At 43.1% G+C, this 13,288-nt stretch overlaps 1 protein-coding gene across 9 annotated transcripts in view; it reads right to left on the reverse strand.

Annotated features, from left to right (window-relative positions):
* Nucleotides 1–4,100: 4,100 nt before the first annotated feature.
* Nucleotides 4,101–13,288, reverse strand: part of ZNF449 (zinc finger protein 449) — a 57,253-nt gene continuing 48,065 nt past the window's right edge. For all 9 annotated transcript variants that reach the window (XM_082717647.1, XM_082717648.1, XM_082717644.1 and 6 more), the window contains 2 exons: nt 7,235–7,348; nt 4,101–7,043 (listed from right to left, as the gene is read on the reverse strand). In XM_082717647.1, the coding sequence (XP_082573773.1) occupies nt 6,160–7,043; nt 7,235–7,348 (998 nt within the window). In that variant the 3' untranslated portion in view covers nt 4,101–6,159. The remainder of the gene's footprint in view (nt 7,044–7,234; nt 7,349–13,288) is intronic.

Below are 13,288 nucleotides of genomic sequence, written 5' to 3' on the forward strand. Positions count from 1 at the left end.
ATAGCTTCTGAGGGAAAACCAGACTCCAAAGTGTGGAGATTTCACTATCAGAATGCAGCACATGGAGAAGTAGGTCTGAAAGGAACTTGAAGATTTCCAGAGGAGGTAGAAGGAGCGCCCTGGCTTGAATTCATCCCTCTCAAGGAAGGTGGTGTGAACACAACACATTTATTCCACTTCTTATAGCTCCTCAGCAGCTGGAGTGGTTGAAGGCTGAGGGATGTTACATTCAGGGGGTGGTTTCGTTTCTGTATTTCACACTTTTGCCTTCTCTAGATGCATGAAATCTAGGTCAGTTTATGTGGGAGTCAGAGTAGGGGCTTTGGTGAAGCTCATAGAAAAGGAATCTTGGGGCGCCTGGGTGGCTTAGTGGGTTAAAGCCTCTGCTTTCGGCTCAGGTCATGATCCCAGGGTCCTGGGATCGAACCCCACATTGGGCTTTCTGCTCAGCGGGGAGCCTGCTTCCCCCTCTCTCTGCCTGCTTCTCTGCCTGCTTGTGATCTCTGTCTGTCAAATAAATAAATAAAATCTTTAAAAAAAAAAAGGAAAGGAATCTTGTTTTGAAAGGGATTATGACAAAGTGAGTAGTTCAAGGGACATAAAAAATCTGGCGTGATGTACAGCGTATTATTCATCCCAGACATTCTTCTTTAGCAAATAGCACTTCAAAATGCCGACTATGGGGGCGCCTGGGTGGCTCAGTGGTTAAGCCGCTGCCTTCGGCTCAGGTCCTGGTCTCAGGGTCCTGGGATCGAGTCCCGCATCGGGCTCTCTGCTCAGCAGGGAGCCTGCTTCCCTCTCTCTCTCTCTGCCTGCCTCTCCGACTACTTGTGATTTCTCTCTGTCAAATAAATAAATAAAATCTTTAAAAAAAAAAAATGCCGACTATGTGTGGGCGCCTGGGTGGCTCAGTCCGTTGAGTGTCCAGCTCTTGATTTCAGCTCAGGTCATGATCTCAGGGTCATGGGATCGAGCCCCGCATCAGGCTCCACGCTCAGCTTGGAGTCTGCTTGTCCGTCTTCCTCTGCTTCTCCATCACTCCCCCATCACTCTCTCTCTCTCTCTGTCAAATAAATAAATAAAACCCTTAAAAGTTTTATTTATTTATTTGACAGATAAAATATTTAGGGCCACCAGATGCCCCTAAATAAAATCTTTCTTAAAAATTATTTTAAAAAGAACACAAGGACGCCTGGGTGGTTCAGTGGGCTAAGCTGCTGCCTTTGGCTCAGGTCATGATCCCAGGGTCCTAGGATCGAGTCCTGCATTGGGGTCCTTGCTTGGCAGGGAGCCTGCTTCTCTCTCCACCTCTGCCTGCCTCTCTGCCTGCTTGTGAGCTCTCTCTCTCTCTCTCTCTCTCTCTCTGACAAATAAATAAATAAAATCTTTAAAAAAAAAACAAAAAGAACACAAAATGCAGGCCATATTGAAAGGTGAAGAGGTGGTAAGGCGTCCAGGAGAGGGAGGCTCATGGATGAGATCTGCCTAACACATGAGTAATAACCTAATCCCCTCAACATATGAATCAGGATTTCAGGCAATCCTTGGAGATAAAACTTCAATTTTGTGTATCAGTGTTTCATGTATATTGGGTGTTGTGATGGGTTTCCCTCATTCAGAGGAAAGAGAAATATTATTTTCATATCTTCCATCTGCAAAGAATGTGAGATTCGGCCTTGTAAGACCTCTGAGAAGTCTGGTCTGACAAAGCAAGATGGAAAAGGCTGGACAGAGACTAACTTATCCATCACTCTGGTAAGAAAAGCAGCTACCACCACCCTTCAATCCCAGTAGTTAAAATTCCAGAATTAGGGGACCGGGGACATTGATAGCTGGGCACCTAGGAACAACTGCTATATGACATGCAGAACATAGTCCAAAGAAACCTTTCACCGAGGGAACAGGGGGTCCAAAAATGCAGGGAGGCAGAACGGGGAGCAAGCCAATCTCTTCTGTCTCACTGCCCCTTCACACACATCAAGGACACCCCTGAAGATACTAAAGTAACTGAAAGGTCCCAGACTGTTTTCTAAGTGTCTCCCTTACATCTAGAACCCTGGTTTTCCAGGGCTTTAGGATACGAACTAAATTTTATCCCATATAACTCTTAAAAAAAAAAAAAAACCTAAATGGGGGCACCTGGGTGGCTCAGTCAGTTAAGGTGCCCGACTTGGTCTCGGCTCAGGTCATGGTCTGAGTGTCCTGAGACTGAGCCCCACCTGGAGCTTCCCCATCCCTCTCCCCCTGCCTTTCCCCTCCCCTGCTCTCACATGCATGCGCACATGCGTGCACATGCTCTCAAATATTTTTTTTAAATATAAATGAATCTTTTTTCCTAAATGAACTTTAAAAGCAGAAATAGGATGAACCTAATATTCTAATCACAGTGCGGCAAAACGAGAAAAGTTAAAAAGAAAATAGCAGGGCGCCTGGGCGGCTCAGGTCATGATCTCAGGGTCCTGGGATGGGCCCGCATCAGGCTCTCTGCTCAGCAGGGAGCCTGCTTCCTCCTCCTCCTCCTCTCTCTCTCTGCCTGCCTCTCTGCCTACTTGTGATCTCTCTCTCTCTGTCAAATAAATACATAAAATATTTTAAAAAAAGAAAATGGCAATATCATATAGCTTTGAATCAAAGAGGAATTATAATGAAAACTGCAATTATGAATAATTCTGAAATCATCAGTAATAACACCGTGGTGATTAATTTAATGTGCCCACTTGACTGGACTACGAGATGCCCAGAGAGCTGGTAAAACATTATTCCTGGACTTGTCCGTGAGGGTGTCACCAAAAGAGATCATTAGCATTTTGACTCTGTCTCAGTAAAGCAATTTGCCTTCAAGAGGCGGGTGGGCTGCACCCAAACTTAAGGGCCTGAACAGAATGAAAAGGTGGAAGAGCAAATTGCCTTGCTCTCTTCTTGAGTTAGGATGTCCTGTTCCTGCTCTTGAACACTAAAGCTCCTGGTTCTGTGATTTCCAGCCTCTGGGACTTACACCTGCGACCTCCCAACCTTGGACTGGGAGTTACTACATCGGCCTGGGAGTTACATGTTCCAACTAGAATTGAATTGTATCAGCAGCCCCCCTGGCTCTCCAGCTAGCAGACAGCCGATCACGGGACTTCTCGATCTTTGTGAATGTATGAGCCAATTCCCGTAATCAATCTGTCTCATTTTCTTGCTACACACACACACATACACACACACACACACACACACACACACACACACACACACACACCATGGGTTCAGCTTCTCTGCAATGTCTCTAATACAGACATTACCGATAAAACTATAGAATGTGGGGCGCCTGGGTGGCTCAGTGGGTTAAGCCTCTGCCTTCGGCTCAGGTCATGATCTCAGGGTCCTGGGATCGGTCCGCATAGGGCTCTCTGCTCAGCAGGGAGCCCGCTACCCCCCCTTCCCTCTCTCTGCCTGCCTTTCTGCCTACTTATGATCTCTCTCTGTCAAATAAATAAATAAAATCTTTTTTTTTTTTAAAGAACTATAGAATGTGACTAAAGCCATATTTAGGGGAAAATCTGTTAAGTGTTTTTATCATTAAACAGAATGAAAGCTTATACCGTGTAAGGCCTGGACAAGAAACATTTCATTTAACCCTCAGAGCACTTATGAGGTGGCTGCTGGGTTTTGTCCTTCATGGCACTGTGGAGGTAGGGACTGTATTTTGCTATTACCTTTTGGAAACGTTCAGAAATAGAATTAGGCACATCCACGGGGACATCTGTTTCCAAGAACTACTTCACCTATTTCTTGACTCAGTGCCACAAATATGGGTTAATGCCTGTTACATACAGGATACTAGAACAACGATAGGTAACAGACATTCTCTCACCAGCAAAATCCAGTTGTGCGTTTAGGCTATAGATGGGGGGGAGGAGCTCATGTGATGATGGCAGCTAAGCCTCCCAGCTAAAACTGACTGTATTAAATGTTCAGAATGATGCCTAAACCCAGCACCGTGGTAGGGACTGCGACGTAGGGTGGGAGCAGGAGTCAATCGCAGTGCCTGTCGCCACAGCTCAGGGAAGTGGTCCTGAGTTGCGCAAACCACTATATAAATATGACTGAAGCAGGAAGAGCATACACATTTCCACTTTATTAAAATATTGCATAGATACAGAGCAGTTGGGCACATCCATTCTAAGGCACTGTCCTGGTTTGAATGCAAGTCCACAAGAGAGAAAAGAGAAGCCGTTACATTCCGTATTGTTCATCTCTACATTCAGACTCCTCCCACGTTATGTGTTTATTGCTACTGGGATCTCAACGTGAACCCCACACTTATAGCAGCATCATACAGGGACCCGGATGACAAGAATTAAAGACACACCCTGGCTCTAGCACTTGGTATGATTTGGCACTTAATTCCAAACTCTCTTGCATTGTTCTCCATGTGTTTCCCAACTCTTGTTTAACTAACGATATCATAAACTCCTTATGAACCGGACTCATGGATTCATGTCTTTACTGGTTTCCATTAAGCCTGGAACAGGAGTAGTTGGGCACATAGTAGTTGCCCCCGAAATATGTATAGTCAATATCACTTCCAAGAACGTCAATGGAATAGAAAAAATATATATACTTTCCCTCATTCTTGATTAGGGAAAGGATGACTGGTGTCTTCAAAAAGGGAAAATTCTTGAACGTCCTACCTCTTGTGTTTCGTAACAAGGAACTAGGCTGAATGATTATTTTCAGGTACCAACAGCTATAACTGACAAAGAGAGTTCTTCCCTTGTTATAGGACTTTGAGTCATTACCATGATTACATGAGAATGTTTATATAAGTAGCAATATGTGTGTGTGGTTATAAGTAAATTCCAAAGAGGCTGAGAATCACTGAGCGATGTACAAATGATCTCAAGTAGTGACCCCCACCTCCTTAATGATGTGTGTATTACATAAAAAAATGTATATATGTAGAAAACTTTTCATAACACCCCTGAAACAACTGGAAATAACTAGGCTTGGGAGCAACAAGACTATACTGATAGCTACAGATATATTTGTTAAAGACAGTGTGTTCCAAGGAATATTTGCAGGATACTAGTTCCGTGGGTTATCACTGGGTGTACATGACAAAGGGTTCTGGGGTCAAATAGGCTGGCAAAACACTGTGCCAAAAGAGGTGCTTTTTTCCACCTTTACCAGAGGGCCTCTCAGACACTCCCACAGGCTGATGGGCACTGTGAATCTAGAAAGTGGACACAGCAGGGAGTCCTGGAGTTATTTGTAAAATATCTTGCAGAACTAAGTGCCCTATGACATACAGTTAGGGGGCCACTGAATTAAAGAATGGGTAAAATTTTAAAAGCACTAAGAGACGCATTGGGTGAATACCAAAGGAGAGTACAAAGCAAAGGACACTGGTTCCTCAGTCAGTCTAAATTGAATCGGATTCTACTTGTATGACATCAACCGTCAAATGGACTCTTCCACAAAGAGCTTACTTACTCTATGAACAAAAGAAATCCTCAATGGAATACTCAGTTCTATGTAGCATCACCCCAGACCGCCAACTAAGCAGACTAGCAAACTCTGCACAACTCATAACTAAAGGTTAAAATTTTAATTTCCTTAAACATAAAAACTTCCAATGGACATAGCCCCATTCTTACCAGGTACATGTGTTCCCAACACATTTCTATCATTTGACAAAATACACTGTCTCCTTTCTTGCTACTTAGGACACATAAAGCTTTGAACTAATATAATCGCCTTTAACAATGACAGCAGAAAAATTCTGGGGCTGCTATAGGAGATACGTTGATGGACATGGTTATCCATCATATTAACACTACCCTTAAAAGGACTGTCATCGATTATATGCTTTATGCTTTATATCTATGATGCGGTTGGCCTGGAACACAAAACATTTCATTGTAATAAAAAAAAAAAATAAGAGACAGAATAAATCAACTCTGGGAACATTGCAAAGGTAGATGGATACTCTAGAATTCAAATACTTTGGAAGATGGGGTTCAGAATAGTTTTTAAAACCTGTTCTCACAAGCTCAAACAAAAAGGTTCTTCTAAGACAAACAGGCTGCTTTAAGTTAGTGTCAATTTCTTTTTTTTTTAATTTTATTTTAGTTAGTGTCAATTTCTGTGGCAGCCTGTTGCCTTTAACAATTCTCAAAGAAGTCCTCTAAAGTGAGTGACCTGGTGCATAATGAGGCCTGCCCTCTGCCTGAAGCTTTTAGAACAGTGACTGCACTTGTAAGGCTTCTCCCCTGTATGAATTCGCAAATGAATAACAAGGCTGGGTCTCTGTCTAAAGCTTTTCCCACAATAATTACATTTAAAAGGTCTCTCTTCCGTGTGAGTTCTCTGATGCAAAGTGAGAGCTGTCAGTCTACTAAAACTTTTACCACAACTGTGACATCTGTGAGGTTTTTCACCTGAGTGCGTTTTCAGGTGTCTTTTGAGACTCGATCCATGACAAAAGCTTTTCCCACACTCCAGGCATTTGTACGTTTCTTCTTCCGAATGGGTTCTCTGGTGGCCAATCAGGTGCGACCGCCGAGTGAATCTCTTGTTACACACGGTGCACTCATAGGGCCTCTCCCCTGTGTGCAGCCGTTGGTGTCTATATAGGTCTGAACTACGGAGGAATCTTTTTCCACACTCGGGGCATTTATGGGGTTCCTCTCCTGAGTGAATTCTCTGGTGCCCTGTAAGTTGCGACTTCCGAGCAAAACACTTCCCACACTGAGGGCATCGGTGAGGTTTGTCCCCTGGACTCTTTTTCTTCTGGGGCCTGGGGTTGAGAGGTTCTTCCAAGTTGGAATTTTCAGGTTTCTCTCCTGCCGAGGGCTCCTGCTGATCTACCAGTTTTGTTAAATCTGTCTGTAGGTCCTCTGGGGGGCTCTCCCACTGATTCTCCAACGGCACATAGTCCTTCTGCAAAATGGGACCATGGAGAGCATTCCCCTCTAGAGTAACAATAAATGGGTACATGCTCTCCAGTTTTTTCTGTTTGGAAGTTTCGTCTTCATTTTCTATCCCAATCTCAAAACCTGAAAGAAGAAACAAAAACAGCAGCTGTCACCGTGTCCCACAGAGGAAAAAACCGTGAGGGAAAGTGAAGAGTTGTATTAAACCACCTGTAGGAAGGCAGAAACTTTGAGGAGAATCCCAAACTCTTTATCCTGATCAAGGTTGAATTTTTCTTTTTGCTCTTCTGTGGGATCCGCGAATAATTACTTACCGATCTTGGAATCAAGTAATTGCTTCATTTCTTTGGACTCTTGTAGTTCCTTCACCCACGCTTCTTCCCGAGGCTCCAACGGAAAGCTCACGTCAAGCTTTGGTATTGGATATCCTGCCCGTAAGAAAGACGAGAAGTGTAACAGTTGATGTCACCAAGGTTTTTCCTTGATGGTATCTTGGACATGTGGCTGCTTAATGTCTACTTCCTCCCCAGTTAGAATGACTTGACCCCCAACTTCTTACAAGAGTCTTTTTCAAAGATGAGACAAAACATGAAATTCAAGGCTACTCTCCTCTAATCTACCGAAGGGGAGTAAATTTTTCTGTGTTGAAATCAATGCACTAAATGATTTCTGTATCTATTTTGATATTCAATTATTCAGGTCGGAGCCAAAACGGGAAGTAAATCTTCACAATGTTCTGGCATATTAAAACCGAGAAATGCTGCTCTTGAGCACCAAGCAAAGAGAGAGCTGAAAGTAGGGGTTATGAAACTGTTTACTAGCATAACTTCCATGGAGATTTTCAAATTAAAATGGAAAAGGATGAAGCTGGCAATGAGCAAAAGCAGTGTTTGTTTCAGCCCAAGTCCAGAAGTGCACTCTCTTGAAATGAACCCAAACAACTCTCAAAGTGTTTCTCACTGCCAGTCTAAGAACAACTCAAACAAGAGAGCGCCCAGGGGGCTCAGTCTGTTGAGCATCTGACTTTTTTTTTTAAAGATTTTATTTATTTATTTGACAGAGAGAGATCACCAGTAGACAGAGAAGAGGAAGCAGGCTCCCTGCTGAGCAGAGAGCCCGATGTGGGACTCGATCCCAGGACCCTGAGATCATGACCTGAGCCGAAAGCAGCAGCTTAATTAACCCACTGAGCCACCCAGGCGCCCCAAGCGTCCGATTCTTGATTTCGGCTCAGATCATGACCTCAGGGTCGTTACATCGAGCCCCGAGTCACACTCTGCACTGAGCGTGTAGCTTGGTTAAGATTTTCTCTTAAAAAAAAAAAAGAACTAGGACAAGGTTCTACACTACTGTTCCCTACCACCCCTTTCCTCACTGAGAGCTGCTGTGGCTTGTGTTCTCTTTCCACAACCTTTCCTCACCTTCCTCAGCTCTGGCGAAGTGTATTGGTCTGCAATACAGTGTGGGATGGAAATTGCTGATTTTAAATCTAAATGGAGGGGCGCCTGGGTGGCTCAGTCAGTTAACTGACTGCCTTTAGCTCAGGTCATGATCCCAGGGTCCTGGGATTGAACCCCGTGTTGGGCTCCCTGCTCGGTGAGGAGCCTGCTTCTCCCTCTTCCTCTGCCTCTCCCCGCTGTGTGTGCGTTCACTCTCTCAAATAAATAAAGTCTTTTTAAAAAATAATATAAATCTAAAGGCAGGATGCTGTTTAAATATCAGTATTAGGGCACCTGGGTGGCTCAGTCAGTTAAGCTTCTGCCTTCTGCTCAGGTCATGATCCCGGAGTTCCCAGATCAAGACCTGTGTCTGGCTCCTTGCTCAGCGAAGAGTCTGCTTCTCCCTCTGCCCCTCAACCCACTTGTTCTCTCTCTCAAATAAATAAACTCCTTATAAATAAATAAATATTAGCATTATCTTCTTAAATATTATCATGATTAAAATAACATTAGCAAGTTAATGACAATTTAAGTTTCAAAACATGTCAAAACAGCAAGTGGACTAAAATACCTTATTTTATATTTTTATGGAAAAAAGACCTTTTAAGATTAGCACAAATGCATTTCAAATAAAATGCTATTTAAACTCATATTGTTTTTGCTTAGATTTCAAAGCTATGACTGGGATCAAAGGGTCATAAGGCACCGGGAAAAGTGAGAGCAAACAGAAACTTGAAACAAGCAGAGTTAGCAAAGGCATACGCATAAAATATGGATTTATGACCTAAACGTAGCAGGGGAGATGGACTTCCAGCATAGGACCACGAGGAGCTCTGTGGACTTACCTCCTGGTGAAATTGGTGAAAAGTATTAAAAATTTTAAAAAACAAAAACTGGTCCTAAGGGCCTATAGCAAACCAGGAAACATCTTTTTTGGTTAATCTGCTAAAATTCACAAATAATAGGGAGAGTCTTAAGATTTTAAACCGCAACAGTGTCTTCAGTGCCTCTCCCAGCTCCACTCTAGACTGGCACAGCTAAGGGTCCGGGGGAGCCGCTCCCTGGCTCCCCTTCAGAGGGCTACCTTCCTGGGAAGAGCAGGATGCCAGCACTTCTCATCCTACACCACCACCACCACCACCACCACCACCACCCCTCCCTGCGGCTAACCACTGTTGATTCTCCAATCCAAGCAATGGAGGCTGAGAGGCTGGAGGCTCCTTATGCACCCAGCCCCTCCCAGTGGCAAGAATAATCTACCCCAGGTACTAAGAATCCGAGAGGACTCCCGGATGGTCCTTGAAAGGCAAATGGGACTCAAAGGCAGTGGTTCTATGCCTGCAGCAGCAACCCAGAAAGGCCTGACACTGGGACCTCAAGCTCAGCTCCTAGAGTGACAAAGTTACTGGGAGACTTCACCCACCTCCAGAGAGAGGGATCAGAGATTTGGCCTGAGGGGCGGGGGAGAAGCAGGCGGCAAAACAGGCAGCTCCTAACATATTCGCACAGTAATGGATTCATTTGCAACAGAGAGTGAAAACAGTTGAGCCTAAGGATACTCTCAAAAAGAGGAGAGGTTACAGTGCAAGGCAACCGGAAAGAATCTGACAGATTTATTGACTATACACCCTGAACTGTAGGCTGACTAGTTTGTGGGAGAGAACTGGGGAGAAAGACAGCTAGGAGGAACCCTCCTGGGATCAGAACAAATCTCAGAAATTGACCTCAGTTATTAGCCCAACAAAGGTATCTGAAATGGACTGGCTTCCTCTCCCAAGAGCTTATGCTCTGGAGCACTGTTGGAAACAGTAGAGCAATTGTTGGCAATTAATGGCTAGGTCAGGTCAGAGAAAGAGACAGGCAAAGAAAACCCTGTAAAAAGTATTGTCATTCAAGGGTGACAGTGACTGTGTGCACACCCAGGGCTGGGCTCCCTTATGAGCAACATCGAATGCTTAACATTTCAGAGTGGACTAGACCTCACTAAAATAATACAGCCATTTACCAAACAAATAAACAACCAACAATAACAAGCCCTGGGGAGAAAAAAGAAGGACAGAGAATTGGTACAATATATTATCTAAAATTTCCAGTTTCCAACAAAACATGCTGAGACATGTATGTGGACAGGAAAGTATGACTCATACTCTGGGGAAAAAAAAAGGGGGCAGGCAACAGAATCTGCCTCTGTTAGTGACTACATACTAAATTCGACAAAGACCTGCAAGTAGCCATTATGAGTATGTTCCAAGAAGGAAAGGAAACCCTGATTAAAGAAGTAAAATTGGATGACAAACATCACAACACATCAAACAGAGAATATCAATAGAAAGTATAAAAAGCATCCAATGGAAATTCTGGAGTTGAAAACTACAATAACTGATATGGAAAATTCACTAGAACAGCTCAGGAAGAGATTTGAACTGTCAGAAGAATTAGTGAACTTGAAGATACATTAATAGAGACTATATTATCAGAACAGAGGGAAAAAGAATGAAGGGAAATTAATGGAACCTCAGAGAGAAGTGGGGAGCCACTCAGTGCACTAACAGGTATATAATGAGAACCAGGAGAGGAAAGAAAGGAGCAGGGAAAAAAACGGAACAAATAATGGACCCAAACTGCCCAGATATACTGAAACACATTCATCTACTCATCTAGGAGGCTCAATGAGCTCCAAGAAGACAAACAGTAAAAGACCTACAAACAGACGTATGATAGTAAAAACTCTTAAAAGTCATAGAAAAGAAAGAAAACCTTGAAAGAGAGGAAGAGAAAAACGACTTGTCATTTACAAGGGAATCCAAATGAAATTAAAAGCTGAGTTTTCATCAGCAACAGTGAAGGCCAGAAGATAGGAAGATAGCATATTCAAAGTGCTCAAAGAAAAATGAAAAATGCCAACCAAAAATCTTTATCTGGAAAAGCTAGCTTTAAAATGAATGTGAGAAACCCCTAGGTGGCCCAGTCAGTTAAGCATTAGACTCTTGATTTAGGCTCAGGTCATGATCTCAGATTCATGAGACTGAGCCCCATGTCAGCCTCTGCACTGGGCAGGAAGCCTGCTTGAGCTTTTCTCTCTCCCTCTGCATCATGCCCTCTCCCAACACTCTCCTCTCTTTCAAAAATAAACAAATAAATAATAATAAATGAATGTGAAATAACATTTCTGATAAGCAAAAGAGGCCCGGTCAGTTGAGCATCTGCCTTTAGCTCAGGACATGATCACAGGGTCCTGGGACTGAGTCCCGCATCGGGCTCCCTGCTCAGTGGGGAGTCTGCTTCCCCCTCTCCCTCTGCCTGTCCCCTGCTTGTGCTCTCTCTCTCAAATAAAAAATTAAATCTTTAAAAAAAGAAAAACTGAGAGGGGGTGCCTGGATGGCTGAGTGGGTCAAGCCTCTGCCTTCGGCTCAGGTCATGATCTCAGGGTCCTGGGATCGAGCCCCACATCAGGCTCTCTGCTCAGCAGGGAGCCTGCTTCCCCTTCTCTCTCTGCCTGCCTCTCTGCCTACTTGTGATCTCTCTGTCAAATAAATAAAATATTTTAATAAAATGAGAGAATTCATTGGTAGCAGTCTTGCCTAACAAGAAATACTAAATAAAGGAAGTTCCTCAGTCTGAAAGCTAGTGATTCCAAATGGTAATTCAAATACACACACAAAAGGGCACAAGTAAGGGTGATTATATAATTATAAAAGACAATATATACTAATTTGTTTCTTTTTTCTCTTAAAATATTTTCAAAGCAATTGTATAAAACAATATATATGTAGTACATATATGTAGTATATATGTTGGGCAAATAATCTAGAAATGTAATATATGAGAGCAAAATGTACTGGGCTAAAGAAATGACTCCAGGGGCACCTGGGTGGCTCAGTGGGTTAAGCCTCTGCCTTCAGCTCAGGTCATGATCTCAGGGCCATGGGATCAAGCCCCATGTCGGGCTCTCTGCTCCACGAGGACCCTGCCTCCCCCTCTCTCTATTTGCATCTCTGGCTACTTGTGATCTCTCTCTCTGTCGAATAAATAAATAAAATCTTAAAAAAAAAAAGAAAAATAACTCCAATTAATAACTAAAATCTACAGGAAACCCCTAGGGCCAATAACACATTATATGTTAATTAAAAAAATAAAATTAAATAAATAAAAAATAAATACATCTATAGGAAAAATGAAGAAAACCAGAAATATAAATAAGGTTAATATAACAAAAGCTATAATAGCTATTTGTATTCCTTCTCTCTCTAGCTCTTTTAGAAGTCTTAAAATTACATAAACTAGTATCTTTAACAATACACAGTTGAGTTTCTAACTTTTTTTGAGTTTCTAACATTTTTAATTTTATATGTATGATAGCAATATCACAAGAAGGGAGAAAAGAGAATACAGCTATATAGGAAAAAAATTTTTAGGGGAGGGAGGGGCAGAGAGGGAGGGAGAGAGAGAATCTTGTTTTTTTAAATTTTATTTGTCAGAGAGAGAGAGCACAAGCAGGGGGACCAGCAGGCAGAGGGAGAAGCAGGCTCCCCACTGAGCAAGGAGCCCGATGTGGGACTCGATTCCAGGACCCTGGGATCATGACCCTAGTGGAAGGCAGACACGCAATAGACTGAGCCACCAGGTGTCCAGCGAGAGAGAATCTTTTTTTTTTAATGTTTAATTTTTTATAAACATATAATATATTTTTATCCCCAGGGGTACAGGTCTGTGAATCACCAGGTTTACACACTTCACAGCACTCACCATAGCACATACACTCCCCAATGTCCATAACCCCACCCCCCTCTCCCAACCCCCCTCCCCCCAGCAATCCTCAGTTTGTTTTATGAGATTAAGAGTCACTTATGGTTTGTCTCCCTCCCAGTCCCATCTTGTTTCATTTATTCTTCTCCTACCCCCTTAACCCCCCATGTTGCATCTCCACTT

Source organism: Mustela nivalis, assembly GCF_964662115.1.
Source record: "Mustela nivalis genome assembly, chromosome: X".
Taxonomy (NCBI): domain Eukaryota; kingdom Metazoa; phylum Chordata; class Mammalia; order Carnivora; family Mustelidae; genus Mustela; species Mustela nivalis.